Source organism: Bombina bombina, chromosome 7, assembly GCF_027579735.1.
Source record: "Bombina bombina isolate aBomBom1 chromosome 7, aBomBom1.pri, whole genome shotgun sequence".
Taxonomy (NCBI): domain Eukaryota; kingdom Metazoa; phylum Chordata; class Amphibia; order Anura; family Bombinatoridae; genus Bombina; species Bombina bombina.
Window position 1 is genome coordinate 61,049,137 of NC_069505.1, and position 19,798 is coordinate 61,068,934.

At 39.5% G+C, this 19,798-nt stretch overlaps 1 protein-coding gene across 1 annotated transcript in view; it reads right to left on the bottom strand.

Annotated features, from left to right (window-relative positions):
- Positions 1-18,627, bottom strand: part of LOC128665888 (serine/threonine-protein kinase MRCK alpha) — a 420,939-nt gene extending 402,312 nt beyond the window's left edge. Inside the window, exon 1 of the mRNA XM_053720136.1 lies at positions 17,426-18,627. Coding sequence (XP_053576111.1) covers positions 17,426-17,603 — 178 coding nt within the window. The 5' untranslated portion in view covers positions 17,604-18,627. The remainder of the gene's footprint in view (positions 1-17,425) is intronic.
- Positions 18,628-19,798: the final 1,171 nt, after the last annotated feature.

Below are 19,798 nucleotides of genomic sequence, written 5' to 3' on the forward strand. Positions count from 1 at the left end.
TAATGCCAAAGGGCAAGCACAGCTATTGGCCAAGAGGTGGAAATATCACCTTATTGATAAAAACTGAGCTGTGTAACTATTTCTCAGTTTTTTTTGTTTTTTTTAAACTGATGAACGAAGGTCGCCTTTATTTTTAGTGATGGTAAATCCTAGAGTTTTTGAAACACTAGAATTTACTATCACTATAATTTGGATTGTGATAAGAAAAACAGGACTGGTACATATTAAAAAGGGACACGAAAACCAACATTTTTCCCTTTCATGATTCAACAAGACACTACAATTTTTAAAAGAGTTTACAAATTGCTTCTATTATCAAATTTGCTTTGTTTTCACAATATTCTGTGTTGAAGAGATACTTAGGTAGGTGTCTAGCGCGCTACATGGCAGGAAATAGTGCTGCCATTGAGTGCTCTTATAAATGGATACAATTTTTGCACAACTGTTGCAATATAGTGTTCCAGACCCATAAAATCTCCTGAGCCTACACTCCTGCTTTTCAACAAATGATACCAAGAGAAGGAAGAAAAAATTATTAGAGACGCAATTGGAAAGTCGTTTGAAATTGTATGCTCTATCCGAATCATGAAAGAACATTTTTGGGGGTTTCATGTCCCTTTAAGTATAGGGCCAGTTTAAAAAAGCCAATTGTGATCAAGGTCATGATAAGGTCTCATCTGCAGCCACTAACATACCGATAATTGACAAATGATAGAATGTGCCCAGCACCTTACATCTTGTGTACAATGTCCCTTTAAAAGGACAATGTCCACTAGATTTTTCTTTGAATAAATGTTTTGTAGATGGTCCATTTATATAGCCCATCTGGTAGTGTTTTTATAAAAATGTATAGTTTTGCTTCTTTTTAAAGAACATTGTGCTGATTTTTAGACTCCTAACCAAGCCCCACAGTGCCAGATATATGCAAGTGTTTGCTGACTCCTAACCAAGCCCCATAGTGTTTGCTGACTCCTAACCAAGCCCCATAGTGTTTGCTGACTCCTATCCAAGCCCCACAGTGTTAGATATATACAAGTGTTTGCTGACTCCTATCCAAGCCCCACAGTGCCAGATATATACAAGTGTTTGCCGACTCCTAATCAAGCCCCACAGTGCCAGATATATACAAGTGTTTGCCGACTCCTAATCAAGCCCCACAGTGCCAGATATATACAAGTGTTTGCCGACTCCTAATCAAGCCCCACAGTGCCAGATATATACAAGTGTTTGCTGACTCCTAACCAAGCCCCATATATATACAAGCGTTTGCCGACTCCTAACCAAGCCCCACAGTGCCAGATGTATACAATAGACATGTGCGATTCGGTTCGGTCCGAAACGAAATTCGGACAAATTTTGTCGAATTCGGATCGATTCGAATTTCCGAATTGCGGCAGTGCCGAATCTACCGAATAAATCCAAATCGATTCAAATTTATTCGGATGGCCATGTATTACACTAGTATTGTACAGTATACTAGTGTAATACACAGCACCTAATCAAGCCCCACAGTGCCAGATATATACAAGTGTTTGCCGACTCCTAATCAAGCCCCACAGTGCCAGATATATACAAGTGTTTGCCGACTCCTAATCAAGCCCCACAGTGCCAGATATATACAAGTGTTTACCAACTCCTAACCAAGCCCCACAGTGCCAGATATATACAAGTGTTTGCCGACTCCTAACCAAGCCCCACAGTGCCAGATATATACAAGTGTCTGCCGACTCCTAACCAAGCCCCACAGTGCCAGATATATACAAGCGTTTGCTGACTCCTAATCAAGCCCCACAGTGCCAGATATATACAAGTGTTTGCCGACTCCTAACCAAGCCCCACAGTGCCAGATATATACAAGTGTTTGCTGACTCTTAATCAAGCCCCACAGTGCCAGATATGTACAAGTGTTTGCTGACTCCTAATCAAGCCCCACAGTGCTAGATATATACAAGTGTTTGCCGACTCCTATCCAAGCCCCACAGTGTTAGATATATACAAATGTTTGCTGACTCCTATCCAAGCGCCACAGTGCCAGATATGTACAAGTGTTTGCTGACTCCTAATCAAGCCCCACAGTGTTAGATATATACAAGTGTTTGCTGACTCCTAACCAAGCCCCACAGTGCCAGATATATAGAAGTGTTTGCCGACTCCTAATCAAGCCCCACAGTGTTAGATATATACAAGTGTTTGCTGACTCCTAACCAAGCCCCACAGTGCCAGATATATACAAGTTTTTGCTGACTCCTAATCAAGCCCCACAGTGCCAGATATATACAAGTGTTTGCTGACTCCTAACCAAGCCCCACAGTGCCAGATATATACAAGTGTTTGCCGACTCCTAACCAAGCCCCACAGTGCCAGATATATACAAGCGTTTGCCGACTCCTAATCAAGCCCCACAGTGCCAGATATATACAAGTGTTTGCTGACTTCTAACCAAGCCCCACAGTGCCAGATATGTACAAGTGTTTGCTGACTAGTAACCAAGCCCCACAGTGCCAGATATATATAAGCGTTTGCTGACTCCTAACCAAGCCCCACAGTGTCAGATATATACAAGCGTTTGCCGACTCCTAACCAAGCCCCACAGTGCCAGATGTATACAATAGACATGTGCGATTCGGTTCGGTCCGAATTGAAATTCAGTCGAATTTTGTCGAATTCGGAATTCGGATCGATTCGAATTTCCGAATTGCGGCAGTGCCGAATCTACCGGATAAATCCAAATCAATATGAATTTATTCGGATGGCCATGTATTACACTAGTATTGTACAGTATACTAGTGTAATACACAGCACATCCCACTTAACAGTGCCAAAATTCCGAATCGAACCAAATCGAACCGAATTTCACACGAATCTGAAAGAATCCGAAATGAATTAATTCGATTTCTTCCGAATTCGAATCGATCCAAACCAAAATTCGAATCGGTCCGAATTTTTTTTTTTTACAAGTGTTTGCTGACTCCTAACCAAGCCCCACAGTGCCAGATATATACAAGTTTTTGCTGACTCCTAATCAAGCCCCACAGTGCCAGATATATACAAGTGTTTGCTGACTCCTAACCAAGCCCCACAGTGTTAGATATATACAAGTGTTTGCCGACTCCTAACCAAGCCCCACAGTGCCAGATATATACAAGTTTTTGCTGACTCCTAATCAAGCCCCACAGTGCCAGATATATACAAGTGTTTGCTGACTCCTAACCAAGCCCCACAGTGCTAGATATATACAAGTGTTTGCCGACTCCTAACCAAGCCCCACAGTGCCAGATATACACAAGTGTTTGCTGACTCCTAACCAAGCCCCACAGTGCCAGATATATACAAGTGTTTGCTGACTCCTAACCAAGCCCCACAGTGCCAGATATATACAAGTGTTTGCTGACTCCTAACCAAGCCCCACAGTGCCAGATATGTACAAGTGTTTGCTGACTTCTAACCAAGCCCCACAGTGGCAGATATATACAAGTGTTTGCTGACTCCTAACCAAGCCCCACAGTGCCAGATATATACAAGTTTTTGCTGACTCCTAATCAAGCCCCACAGTGCCAGATATATACAAGTTTTTGCTGACTCCTAATCAAGCCCCACAGTGCCAGATATATACAAGTGTTTGCTGACTCCTAACCAAGCCCCACAGTGCCAGATATATACAAGTGTTTGCTGACTCCTAACCAAGCCCCACAGTGTTAGATATATACAAGTGTTTGCTGACTCCTAACCAAGCCCCACAGTGCCAGATATATACAAGTGTTTGCTGACTCCTAACCAAGCCCCACAGTGCCAGATATATACGAGCGTTTTCTGACTCCTAACCAAGCCCCACAGTGCCAGATATATACGAGCGTTTTCTGACTCCTAACCAAGCCCCACAGTGCCAGATATATACAAGTGTTTGCTGACTCCTAACCAAGCCCCACAGTGCCAGATATATACGAGCGTTTTCTGACTCCTAACCAAGCCCCACAGTGCCAGATATATACGAGCGTTTTCTGACTCCTAACCAAGCCCCACAGTGCCAGATATATACAAGTGTTTGCTGACTCCTAACCAAGCCCCACAGTGCCAGATATATACGAGCGTTTTCTGACTCCTAACCAAGCCCCACAGTGCCAGATATATACAAGTGTTTGCTGACTCCTAACCAAGCCCCACAGTGCCAGATATATACAAGCATTTGCTGACTCCTAATCAAGCCCCACAGTGTCAGATGTATACGCACATTTAGACTCCTGCTGGCTCCTGTTTATGTTTTCTGTCTTTTCATCTGTAGGGAAAGGGGGAGGTGGGGAGCGTCTGCACTTTTTGTTTACACAGCCCCTTTCACTGGGTGTCCCAGACTGATCTCATTAACAGTGCTAAACTGGGAACTTCTAAGTAAGTTTTTAAAAAAGTTTTAGACTGGATTTTTAGATCAGTATCCGTGCATATTATTCTTTATAGTAATGTCTATGACATGCAGTTATATGAAAATAGGTGTATACTGTCCCTTTAAGATGAATAAAGTGTAGACTGTCCCTTTAAAAAACCTTTTTTGCACGTTTACCCATTTATGGAAAACCTACATCAAACTTTTCCTTTTTTCCAATGCCAAATTTCTAATTATAATAAGTACCAATAATAGATCTGCTCCAACTTACAGCATAGTAGCATATATCACAAATAAGCAGGCTTATCACTTCCACATCTACTGAACCGTATATTATTTTGTGCCATTAAATTCATTCAAATTAAATGGCATTTCATTTAAAATTGAAAAATGTCTCTCATTTAGAATTCCAAAACTTTTTTCGTTGTTCTCTGGGGAGAGGGAGAGGGAGAAAAAATATGTTTGTGCAGCCCTGACAGAGCTTGTTTTTCAGGTTGAACATGCCCAAGCAAAGCTCTGCAGAATATTTCATTCCGAGACAAACGTCTTCAGGCTTCAATGAAAAAAATGTTTTGGGTATTTGGCTGTGTGACTGCAGTGCTAGATCAGATGCCCATAATTAGGTCCTAAAGGGATCATTATTGCTTAGGAACAAAGTGACATTTATATTTAAAAAAAAAATGTATTTTGCATCAAAATAAACTCATAAAAACAGCAGTGATTTTATTTATCATTTGGATTCACTAGTATGTTACAGTTGGCAATAAACTTATTAACATTGACAGATTAAAGGGGACATTTCTATTATAAAAACACTTTTTAGATGTGGTAAAAATATTTTTTAGTAATGGTAAAAAAAAAAAAAAAGGATTTGTTAAAGGGATATTGAAACACACTAAGAAAAGACTGTGATTATTTTGAGCCTTGTAATTATTGTACAAATGTTTGTTGGAATTCGTGAATTTAACCACTGCAAAGTTGTAAAACACACAAGTTAAATTCCTGTTCAGGAACAGACTATACATTAGCACTTAGTTTTGAATTTCAAATTAGTAGATTTTTTTAATGACAAATTTCTATTTTTCTTCACCCTGCATCATGTGACAGCTGTCAGCCAATCACAGACTCATATGTATACACTGTGAACTCTTGCACATGCTCAGTAGGATCTGGCAGTGCCTCAGAAAGTGTGCAAATAAAAAGATTGTTCACATTTTGATAATACTGTAGAAGTGAATTGGAAAGTTTACATTTAAATTTGGGTGCTCTATCTGAATCATGCAAATTTAATTTTGACTTTAGTTTTATGTGTTTAGCCGATTTGTAGGTATGAAATGCACAATTTCCCATGAGTATTCATTTTCTTTCAATACTAAAACACAGTGATGAATTAAAGAGGTTTATTATTGCATTAGATTGTCCTTTTAAAGGAAGATGGAAGTCAAATTGAAACTTTCATGTTTCAGATAGTTTGTATACTTAAAAAAATAAAATAAATAATCTTTCCATCTTACGTGACTCTCTTGTTATCCTTTGTTGACACCTAGCTCCTTCACATGAGAGCATACTGAGGTAGGCTCAGGAGCATGCATGTCTTGAGCACTATATCCAGGCACCCTTTAATAGCAGTACGTGAGACCATTTGACCAAGACGCATACCTCGCAACCCTCCCGCATCCTGCAGGATTATCAGAAGTTGGGAGATATGTCCTGGTTTTAAGGAACTGACTGAGTCCCGCCAAAACACACCCACAGAATGCCCTTAACTCTGCCCCTCCACATGTAACCCTGTCCCTCTCATTCTCGGCCCATCCACAAATTACAGGTGGGTCATCTCCCACAAGCGTTTAACCTCCCATATCATGGAAATGATCCGACAAATGTTGGAAGGTGTAACAGTGGTGACACAGGGAGAGGATATTGTGTGTCTCTGTGTGTGTGTGTGTGTGTGTGTGTGTGTGTGTGTGTGTGTGTGTGTGTGTGTGTATATATCTCTAGTATACAGTCTATCATCTCGGTATCTACCAAACATTAAACATTGAGACTGCTAACTATTGTTGGGTTTAGTGGGTGAAGAGTTCGAGAGAGAGGGAGAGAAGATTTAATTCTTGGATCCTAGCAGCACAATATCTTGAAATGACCCGGAATCTATGTATAATATTGTTGAGAAACTGCTGCCATTAAGGCCTCAATGTATTAATCAAGGGCAGACATATTCGCCCCTGTCCGCCCCAGTTCTCCTCTGGCGGGCAGCCAATTGCCCGATTTTAACATTGCACACGAGCGCTATTTTGCGCTATCGTGCAACCCCCGCCCTCTGCACACGCACAGCCAATCACGCGTGGGCAGGAGCTTTAAAATCTATGCGGTTGGACGAGAACGGAGACATCGAAATTCTCCACCTAAGAGGTGGAGAACAGGGTAGGAAGCAGTGGTCTGATGATCGCTGCTTGATAAATACGGAATTTAGGTTCTCTTGTGCGAACCTGCAGTCATAGGGGAGGACAAGGGCTTGATAAATGGAGCCCATAGTGCTAAAGACCTCGGCCCTCAGCGTCCTTGAGTATGATGTCATGAAAAGGAGTTCGGTTTTAGCAGATGGCACCAAGAATAAGATGGAAATTTGATAAAGAAATAAAATGGATTTTTTATTGTTTTTTTAAACTATAATTTTTTATCTGAATCATGAAAGTTTAACATTAATTCACATTAGTTTTTTTGGCATGAGGCTTCGTATGGTGAAACTGGAGCTTTGGAGTTCTCAAATTATCTACAGTATATAGCACAAATACATACATTTAAAGGGATACTGAACCCAAATGTTTTCTTTTATTATACAGATAGAACATGCAATTGTAGGCAACATTCTAAATTTACTTCTGTTATCAATTTTTCTTCGTTCTCTTGGTATCTTTACTTGAAAAAGCAGAAATGTAAGCTTAGGAGCCGGCCCATCTTTGGTTCAGCAACTGGGTAGCGCTTACTGAAGGTGGCTAAATGTAACCACCAATCAAGCAAGCACTATCCATGGTTCTGAACCAAAAACAGGCCAGCTCCTAAGCTTACATTCCTGCTTTTTCAATAAAGATACCAAGAGAACGAAGAAAAATTGATAATAGGAGTAAAGTAGAAAATTGCTGCTCTATCTGAATCATGAAGAAAAAAAAAAAGAGGGTTCAGTGTCCCTTTAAATAAATGTTATTTTGCTTACTGGTTGACAGACACAACTTTCACAGGAAAAAAGAGTTGGTTTATTCAACACAGAATATCTAGTTAAAAATAAATAGATAAATAAAAAATAACTTGCTGCAAAACATATTGAAATATACTCCAAACTTTCTTTTTTTTGTTCCATCTCAAAAGAGAGAGAGAGTTTCAGATTCCTTTAAAGGGACCTGAAACTCAAAATGAAACTTTCATAATTTAGGTAGAACATGTAATGTTAAGACTTTTCTATTGACTTCTATTATCAAATTTAATTCAGTATTTTTTTAAAAGTATACCTAGGTAGGCTCAGGGGCGGCAATGCACTACTGAGAACAAGCTGCCGATTGATGACTATATACATATGCCTCTTGTCCTTGGCATATGATGTGTTCAGCTAGTAGTGCTGCTTCTTCAACTAAGGATACCAAGAGAATTAATCACATTTGATAATAGAAGTAAACTTAAATTTATAGTTGTATGCTCTATCTGAGCCAATAAAGAAAACGTTTTATTTAATGAAACATAAAAGACTATATGCATTGTCATTTTTAGAAAACCAACTGAACATGAATCCTCTCAGTAATATCAGTTCTTCTGTCATATTTATGAGTGTATGGTATCAAATTTATTAAAAGGGACAGTCTAGTCAAAATTAAAAACTTTCATGATTCAGATAGGGCATGTAATTTTAAACAACTTTCCAATTTACTTTTATCATCAAATTTGCTTTGTTCTCTTGGTATTCTTTGTTGAAAGCTAAATCTTGGTAAGCTCCTATGCTAATTTCTAAGCCCTTGAAGACCGCCTCTTATCTCAGTGCATTTTGACAGTTTTTCACGGCTAGACAGCGCTAGTTCATGTGTGTCATATAGATAACAGTGTGCTCACGCCCGTGGAGTTATTTATGAGTCAGCACTGATTGGCTACATCGTAAGTCTGTGAAAACAACAACTGAGATAAGGGGGCAGTCTGCAGAGGCATAGATACAAGATAATCACAGAGGTAAAAAGTGTATTAATATAAACCGTGTTAAATATGCAAAACTGGGGAATGGATAATAAAAGGGATTATCTATCATTTTAAACAATAACAATTCTGGGAGTAGACTTTCCCTTTAATTATTCCAAAAACTTGTTTTTAAGGATATATAGAAGTTAAGAAGAAAATCACTTTTAAAAAAAGGACAGAAAGTGACTGACCCCATCTGCTAAGAAACATAGCTATATACAATGATGCATAAAGAGGTTCAGAGTTTGCTCCATGCACGACAGGGTGAAAGAGAATAAAGAGAGCCGTTCCCTCGCACTAAAATGTCTCTCCTGCCCTCCTCAGTGTGATACAGACTAAGAGGAACTAAGAGTCTGTCATTCTCACCATAGGACAGGGCTCGACAAGCAACAAACCCAGGAGCCAGGAAGCCACTTGCTCCTAGATATTTACCCCTGGCTCCCAACGTTTATTCTACATATATCTAAATACAAATACTACAGTCTGGCTCCCAACGTTTATTCTACATATATCTGTATACAAATACTACTGTCTGGCACCTAACGTTTATTCTACATATATCTATATACAAATACTACTGTCTGCACCTAACGTTTATTCTACATATATCTGTATACAAATACTACTGTCTGCACCTAACGTTTATTCTACATATATCTGTATACAAATACTACTGTCTGGCACCTAACGTTTATTCTACATATATCTATATACAAATACTACTGTCTGGCACCTAACGTTTATTCTACATATATCTATATACAAATACTACAGTCTGGCGCCTAACGTTTATTCTACATATATCTGTATACAAATACTACAGTCTGGCACCTAACGTTTATTCTACATATATCTATATACAAATACTACTGTCTGGCACCTAATGTTTATTCTACATATATCTATATACAAATACTACAGTCTGGCGCCTAACGTTTATTCTACATATATCTGTATACAAATACTACAGTCTGGCGCTTAACGTTTATTCTACATATATCTGTATACAAATACTACAGTCTGGCGCTTAACGTTTATTCTACATATATCTATATACAAATACTACAGTCTGGCACCTAACGTTTATTTTACATATATCTGTATACAAATACTACAGTCTGGCGCCTATGATTTCTTACTGGTGCCTAACGTTTATTCTACGTATATCTGTATACAAATACTACAGTCTGGCGCCTAACGTTTATTCTACATATATCTGTATACAAATACTACTGTCTGGCACCTAACGTTTATTCTACATATATCTATATACAAATACTACTGTCTGGCACCTAACGTTTATTCTACATATATCTGTATACAAATACTACAGTCTGGCACCCAACGTTTATTCTACATATATCTATATACAAATACTACTGTCTGGCACCTAACGTTTATTCTACATATATCTATATACAAATACTACAGTCTGGCACCTAACGTTTATTCTACATATATCTATATACAAATACTACAGTCTGGCGCCTAACGTTTATTCTACATATATCTATATACAAATACTACTGTCTGGCACCCAACGTTTATTCTACATATATCTGTATACAAATACTACAGTCTGGCGCCTAACGTTTATTCTACATATATCTATATACAGATACTACTGTCTGGCACCTAACGTTTATTCTACATATATCTATATACAAATACTACTGTCTGGCACCTAACGTTTATTCTACATATATCTATATACAAATACTACAGTCTGGCACCTAACGTTTATTCTACATATATCTGTATACAAATACTACTGTCTGGCACCTAACGTTTATTCTACATATATCTATATACAAATACTACAGTCTGGCGCCTAACGTTTATTCTACATATATCTATATACAAATACTACAGTCTGGCGCCTAACGTTTATTCTACATATATCTATATACAAATACTACAGTCTGGCGCCTAACGTTTATTCTACATATATCTGTATACAAATACTACTGTCTGGCACCTAACGTTTATTCTACATATATCTGTATACAAATACTACAGTCTGGCGCCTAACATTTATTCTACATATATCTATATACAAATACTACAGTCTGGCACCTAACGTTTATTTTACATATATCTATATACAAATACTACAGTCTGGCACCTAACGTTTATTCTACATATATCTGTATACAAATACTACAGTCTGGCGCCTAACGTTTATTCTACATATATCTATATACAAATACTACAGTCTGGCGCCTAACGTTTATTCTACATATATCTATATACAAATACTACAGTCTGGCGCCTAACGTTTATTCTACATATATCTGTATACAAATACTACTGTCTGCACCTAACGTTTATTCTACATATATCTGTATACAAATACTACAGTCTGGCACCTAACGTTTATTCTACATATATCTATATACAAATACTACAGTCTGGCGCCTAACGTTTATTCTACATATATCTGTATACAAATACTACAGTCTGGCACCTAACATTTATTCTACATATATCTATATACAAATACTACAGTCTGGCGCCTAACATTTATTCTACATATATCTGTATACAAATACTACAGTCTGGCGCCTAACATTTATTCTACATATATCTGTATACAAATACTACAGTCTGGCGCCTAACATTTATTCTACATATATCTATATACAAATAATACAGTCTGGCACCTAACGTTTATTCTACATATATCTGTATACAAATCCTACAGTCTGGCACCTAACGTTTATTCTACATATATCTGTATACAAATACTACTGTCTGGCACCTAACGTTTATTCTACATATATCTGTATACAAATCCTACTGTCTGGCGCCTAACGTTTATTCTACATATATCTGTATACAAATCCTACTGTCTGGCACCTAACGTTTATTCTACATATATCTGTATACAGATACTACTGTCTGGCACCTAACGTTTATTCTACATATATCTATATACAAATACTACAGTCTGGCACCTAACGTTTATTCTACATATATCTGTATACAAATACTACAGTCTGGCACCTAACGTTTATTCTACATATATCTATATACAAATACTACAGTCTGGCGCCTAACGTTTATTCTACATATATCTGTATACAAATACTACAGTCTGGCGCCTAACGTTTATTCTACATATATCTGTATACAAATACTACTGTCTGGCACCTAACGTTTATTCTACATATATCTATATACAAATACTACAGTCTGGCGCCTAACGTTTATTCTACATATATCTGTATACAAATACTACTGTCTGGCACCTAACGTTTATTCTACATATATCTGTATACAAATACTACAGTCTGGCACCTAACGTTTATTCCACATATATCTGTATACAAATACTACAGTCTGGCGCCTAACATTTATTCTACATATATCTGTATACAAATACTACAGTCTGGCGCCTAACGTTTATTCTACATATATCTGTATACAAATACTACAGTCTGGCACCTAACGTTTATTTTACATATATCTATATACAAATAATACAGTCTGGCACCTAACGTTTATTCTACATATATCTGTATACAAATACTACAGTCTGGCGCCTAACATTTATTCTACATATATCTATATACAAATACTACAGTCTGGCACCTAACATTTATTCTACATATATCTATATACAAATACTACAGTCTGGCGCCTAACGTTTATTCTACATATATCTGTATACAAATACTACTGTCTGGCACCTAACATTTATTCTACATATATCTGTATACAAATACTACAGTCTGGCGCTTAACGTTTATTCTACATATATCTGTATACAAATACTACAGTCTGGCACCTAACGTTTATTTTACATATATCTATATACAAATAATACAGTCTGGCACCTAACGTTTATTCTACATATATCTGTATACAAATACTACAGTCTGGCGCCTAACGTTTATTTTATATATATCTATATACAAATAATACAGTCTGGCACCTAACGTTTATTCTACATATATCTGTATACAAATACTACTGTCTGGCACCTAACGTTTATTCTACATATATCTGTATACAAATACTACAGTCTGGCGCCTAACGTTTATTCTACATATATCTATATACAAATACTACAGTCTGGCGCCTAACGTTTATTCTACATATATCTGTATACAAATACTACTGTCTGGCACCTAACATTTATTCTACATATATCTATATACAAATACTACTGTCTGGCACCTATGATTTCTTACTGGTGCCTAACGTTTATTCTACATATATCTATATACAAATCCTACTGTCTGGCACCTAACGTTTATTCTACATATATCTGTATACAAATACTACAGCATGGCACCTATGTTTTCTTACTGGCGCCTAACGTTTATTCTACATATATCTGTATACAAATACTACAGTCTGGCACCTAACATTTATTCTACATATATCTGTATACAAATACTACAGTCTGGCACCTATGATTTCTTACTGGCTCCTAAAGTTTAAACAGATTTGTCGACCTCTGCCCTAGGGTGTCACAGAGGGGAGCTATAAGTCACCCATAACAGGATGACACAAAGGCGAGCTATATGTCTGCCCCTCCCACCACAGGGTGTCACAGACTAAGGAGAAATATGAGTCTGGCTCCCCCCACTACCGAGCGAAGCTACGAGTCCCATCACATTACAGGGCGACATGATAGACATGAGCATTTGGATGCTTCGTTAGCATTCTAATGTGGAAGAAGGTGGCTGCTCACGGCCTTCAGCTTTTTTCGGAGCCAGATTCCTTCTTTTGAAAGTGCCACACACCAAGACCAGGATTTGCACAGATCTTTATGTGTTGCACTTTCACAAGAAGAAATCTAGCTCCAAAAAGAGCTGAAGGCTGCAAGTGGCCATCTGCATCTTAGGATGCTAACAAAGAATAAGAATGCCCATGGTTACTAAAGGATACTATGGGTCCTCCCACCACAGGGTGACACACACTAAAGGATACTATGGTTCCTCCCACCACAGGGTGACACACACTAAAGAATACTATGGGACCTCCCACCACAGGGTAACACACACTAAAGGGTAATACGAGCCCTCCCACCACCGGGTGACACACACTAAAGGGTAATACGAGCCCTCCCACCACAGGGTGACGCACATTAAAGGGTAATACGAGCCCTCCCACCACCGGGTGACACACACTAAAGGGTAATAAGAGCCCTCCCGCCACAGGGTGACACACACTAAAGGTTACTATGGGACCTCCCACCACAGGGTGACACACACACACTAAAGGGTAATACGAGCCCTCCCGCCACAGGGTGACACACACACTAAAGGGTAATACGAGCCCTCCCGCCACAGGGTGACACACACACTAAAGGGTAATACGAGCCCTCCCGCCACAGGGTGACACACACACTAAAGGGTAATACGAGCCCTCCCGCAACAGGGTGACACACACACTAAAGGGTAATACGAGCCCTCCCGCCACAGGGTGACACACACACTAAAGGGTAATACGAGCCCTCCCGCCACAGGGTGACACACACACTAAAGGGTAATATAAGCCCTCCCGCCACAGGGTGACAAACACACTAAAGGGTAATACGAGCCCTCCCGCCACAAGGTGACACACACTAAAGGGTAATACGAGCCCTCCCACCACAGGGTGACACACACTAAAGGGTTATACGAGCCTTCCTACCACAGGGTGACACACACTAAAGGTTACTATGGGACCTCCCACCACAGGGTGACATACACTAAAGGTTACTATGGGACCTCCCACCACAGTGTGACACACACTAAAGGATACTATGAGTCCTCCCATCACAGGGTGACACACACTAAAGGATACTATGGGACCTCCCACCACAACGTGACACACACTTAAGGATACTATGGGACCTCCCACCACAGGGTGACACACACTAAAGGATACTATGAGTCCTCCCATCACAGGGTGACACACTAAAGAATACTATGGGACCTCCCACCACAACGTGACACACACTTAAGGATACTATGGGACCTCCCACCACAGGGTGACACACATTAAAGGATACTATGGGACCTCCCACCACAGGGTGACACACACTAAAGGATACTATGGGACCTCCCACCACAGGGTGACACACACTAATGGATACTATGGGGCCTCCCACCACAGGGTGACACACACTAAAGGATACTATGGGACCTCCCACCACAGGGTGACACACACTAAAGGATACTATGAGACCTCCCACCACAGGGTGACACACACTAAAGGATACTATGGGACCTCCCACCACAGGGTGACACACACTAAAGGATACTATGGGACCTCCCACCACAGGGTGACACACACTAAAGGATACTATGGGACCTCCCACCACAGGGTGACACACACTAAAGGATACTATGGGACCTCCCACCACAGGGTGACACACACTAAAGGATACTATGGGACCTCCCACCACAGGGTGACACACACTAAAGGATACTATGAGTGTTCCCACCACAGGGTGACACACACTAAAGGATACTATGAGTCCTCCCATCACAGGGTGACACACACTAAAGAATACAATGGGACCTCCCACCACAACGTGACACACACTTAAGGATACTATGGGACCTCCCACCACAGGGTGACACACACTAATGGATACTATGGGGCCTCCCACCACAGGGTGACACACACTAAAGGATACTATGGGACCTCCCACCACAGGGTGACACACACTAAAGGATACTATGAGACCTCCCACCACAGGGTGACACACACTAAAGGATACTATGGGACCTCCCACCACAGGGTGACACACACTAAAGGATACTATGGGACCTCCCACCACAGGGTGACACACACTAAAGGATACTATGGGACCTCCCACCACAGGGTGACACACACTAAAGGATACTATGGGACCTCCCACCACAGGGTGACACACACTAAAGGATACTATGGGACCTCCCACCACAGGGTGACACACACTAAAGGATACTATGAGTGTTCCCACCACAGGGTGACACACACTAAAGGATACTATGAGTCCTCCCATCACAGGGTGACACACACTAAAGAATACAATGGGACCTCCCACCACAACGTGACACACACTTAAGGATACTATGGGACCTCCCACCACAGGGTGACACACACTAATGGATACTATGGGGCCTCCCACCACAGGGTGACACACACTAAAGGATACTATGGGACCTCCCACCACAGGGTGACACACACTAAAGGATACTATGGGACCTCCCACCACAGGGTGACACACACTAAAGGATACTATGGGACCTCCCACCACAGGGTGACACACACTAAAGGATACTATGGGACCTCCCACCACAGGGTGACACACAATAAAGGATACTATGGGACCTCCCACCACAGGGTGACACACACTAAAGGATACTATGGGACCTCCCACCACAGGGTGACACACACTAAAGGATACTATGAGTGTTCCCATCACAGGGTGACACACACTAAAGGATACTATGGGACCTCCCACCACAACGTGACACACACTAAAGGATACTATGGGACCTCCCACCACAACGTGACACACACTAAAGGATACTATGGGACCTCCCACCACAGGGTGACACACACTAAAGGATACTATGGGACCTCCCACCACAGGGTGACACACACTAAAGGATACTATGGGACCTCCCACCACAGGGTGACACAGAGATAGGGAAGCTATGAGTCTTACACTGCATGGTAACAGAATGAAGAACCACACTAGTACTGAGCACAGAAGAGTGGCCAGGAAGATAAATATATATTTTCCCTACAAACATGGTGACTCATAACAAAGGATCTATGAATCTGCCCCTCCCACAAAAGGGGGGGGGGACACAGATTAAAGAAAAAAGAAATCTCTCCCACCCTGTGGGTGCATTAAAGACCACGTGTGTGTCACTCATCACAAAAGTGACTGAGTCACAGTGTTGGTGTATCTTTCATTCTGCCACACTGCTGAAGGGACAAGAGTAGGACAAACAGCCCCTAGGAAGACATTTCTATGTGACAGACAAGACACTTGTGTGGTTAGAAATCTAGATAAACCTGCCTGCACCCTGAGAACATTCTAAGCCACTGAAAGCAGAGGACTGTGGTCAGGGGACAGGTAGAATTGGGAATGATGTCACAGCATATGTCTGTCACACCCCACCATTTGCTTTGATTCTCCCTGGCAGGTGGAGGTGTAGCAACAACAAAAAAACAACAATATTTTTTTTCTGGTACATTAATAATAAATATGCTGCACTATATAATAATAATGAGCATCTATATACTTACATTTATCATGCTTCATGCTGTAAAATAAAAACTATATGCCAATAATCAGACCGTGCAAATATCCTATGATATAAAAAAGGCTACAAAAAATCAGTAATGAGTATTTGCATAGTAAAAATATAATAAATTGTGCAATTCACCTATCTATACAATATTAAAAGGGACAGTAATGTCAAAATTGTTCTTTTATGATTCAGATAGAGCACGCAATTTTAAACAACGTTCCCCAATATACTTCTATTTCATAATGTGCTTCCTTCTTTTGGTATCCTTTGTTGAAAGGCAAACCTAGGTAGGCTCAAAAGCAGCAATGCACTATAGGGAGCTGGTGTTGATTGGTGGCTGCAAAAGAATGCCTTGTGCCTTTGGCTTACTCAATATATTCAGCTAGCTCCCAGTAGTGCATTGCTGCTCTTTCAACAAAGGATACCAAAAGAATTAATCAAATAAGATGGCAAAAGTAATTGGAAAGTTGTTTAATATTCATTGATTCACCTGAATCATTAAAGAAAACAAAAATAGGAGTTCATGTCCCTTTTAATATATTGTTACAACTTATGTTTAGCATTTTGTCCCATTGAAACTTACCCCAGGCCAGGAATTCAGTCACATTCTTGTCCCGACGGAAAGGTGCTGCATTGCATTCTTGGCAGAGGCAAATCAGGACGTCTAGGAGAGTCTCCACACTGAGGGCCCCAGTCCCTGGCCCCTGAGGGCCCCTTAGAACCATGTCCTCTAGATCTTTAAGCCTCTTTTCAGCAGACATACTGAGGATGTGCCAATTCCCCTAACCCAAAACAGTATCCAGAGTATCCACAATGCTGCAGGGAAAACTGGTAAATCTTCTGGGGTGTCAGTTTATTGTATAAATTTAACACACAGCGCCAATATTCCTTCCCTCTGACAACCAAGGTGATGCTCCTATATGACCATTTTCATGTCATTTGTCACCTCCAGGACTGTCCTTAAGGCTCAAGATCACCATATATATATCACAGTGCCATTATGGTTATATCCAAGTGGAGAGTTCTTTAAACATTTGTAAAGATCCAGGAATTGGGTGGTAGTAAACTAGGTGGGAATTATTTTTCTCTATAGTCTATAGCAGAAATACTTTCCTTAGCTAACTGCAGGGTCATGTGAAGTTCTATATGTACAGATTTACTGAAATACACATATTATATAAAGGTGTGTGATTGTGTAAATAAGGTTGCATGACTACATGAATATCTATAGATATGGTGTATATAAAGAGTAATACTGTAGATAGCAATAAAGCTAATCTATTAAAGAATAATCAAAGTACAATGTGCAGCTTGTAACTGTCACACTCACTGGCATCAGACACACTAAACTATATAGCCCACTCACAGCTAATACACTAATATACTAACAGTTTTGTACACGCAGACACCTACAGGTATACTGATACACTTTCCAGGTGACTCACACATCTACACTGTAACACAAATACATACAAACATAACTTCCATTTAACTTGTCTTGGGTCCATGTTACAATCACTACTTGTTACATTATTATACAAAGCAAATAAAGCAGGTCACTGTCACACTCACCTCCTTAGGCTGCAGCAATGTCTGTGTATATAATGTGCAATGTGGTAACTAAAGGTAATCTGTATTACTGCAGTGATAGAATAAATCTGGTACTCTAATGTGTTTGTAAAACTATAGCTACCTGCAATATGTATATAGAATATCAGTATGTCTGTGTATAAATATCAGGATATCTCCCTGAGTTCCTCCTGCACATGATACTGCAATCGGCTCTTCCCAGCCCTCACCTGCACAGACCGCGCCCACACTGCAAACAGGGCGGAACCTCACTACAAACAGGGCGGAACCTCACTTACAAACAGGGCGGAACCTCACTTACAAACAGGGCGGAACCTCACTTACAAACAGGGCGGAACCTCACTTACAAACAGGGCGGAACCTCACTACAAACAGGGCGGAGCCTCACTTACAAACAGGGCGGAACCTCACTTACAAACAGGGCAGAACCTCACCATTCACTCTCCGCCCCAGAAACACACCTGAAACCCCTCCTTTCCAGCTCTCACCTACAAATGAGTGACATCGATTTTAACCAATCACAAGAGAGAGGTAAAAAAAAAAAAAAAGCAGGCAAGTCATTTGAAACCTTATTGTCTTTCTAGTGTACTGAAAGTTCTAACTGTTGTAATTATATTGTGGTCACAAATCATTCATTGTGAAATAATTATACTCTATTAAACTATTATTTGTTTTTATTAACAATGCTTGAACTTGTCAGCAATAATTGTCTTTTTTTTATTATAAACATATACTGAGATTTACTCTTTAAATAAAAAATAATGTTTTAGAAAACATATAGCAAAATATAATTGTTAGTAATTTATACAAACTATATTGTTTCATTATTGTTTAAGCTGATTTTAACACTAATGTTACTGTGGGTGTACATTTAGTAATATTATGTTGTCAATTGCACAATAGGATTATTATAAAAACATTATACATCTTTATCAATTGTATTATTTTATAATTTGCTGGAAACCTTATTATACATAATTATAATTACTTATATATGCTTATACTTATAAATAATAATATAATACCCAGTGATTTGTTAATTAATATGTACATAAATCAACTATTTATAATCTGCATTGAACTAGGGCTAATTACTATGAATACAAATATTTATTTATAAACTATTAATAATAACATTCTTATAACTCATATAACATTAATGCCATATTTAAAGGGACATTCCAGTCAAAATTTGAATGCACATAGATGAATTACATCTTTGAATAGAAACATATTTGCAATATAAATGTATTGGTAAAACTGCTTCTAGTAAAATATCTCACTGTTTTAGTGTTAACATTTTTCTCTGCACGTGCACGTGAAGCAGTGGCGTAGCGTGGGTTGTCAGGGCCCAGGGCAAGGCAAG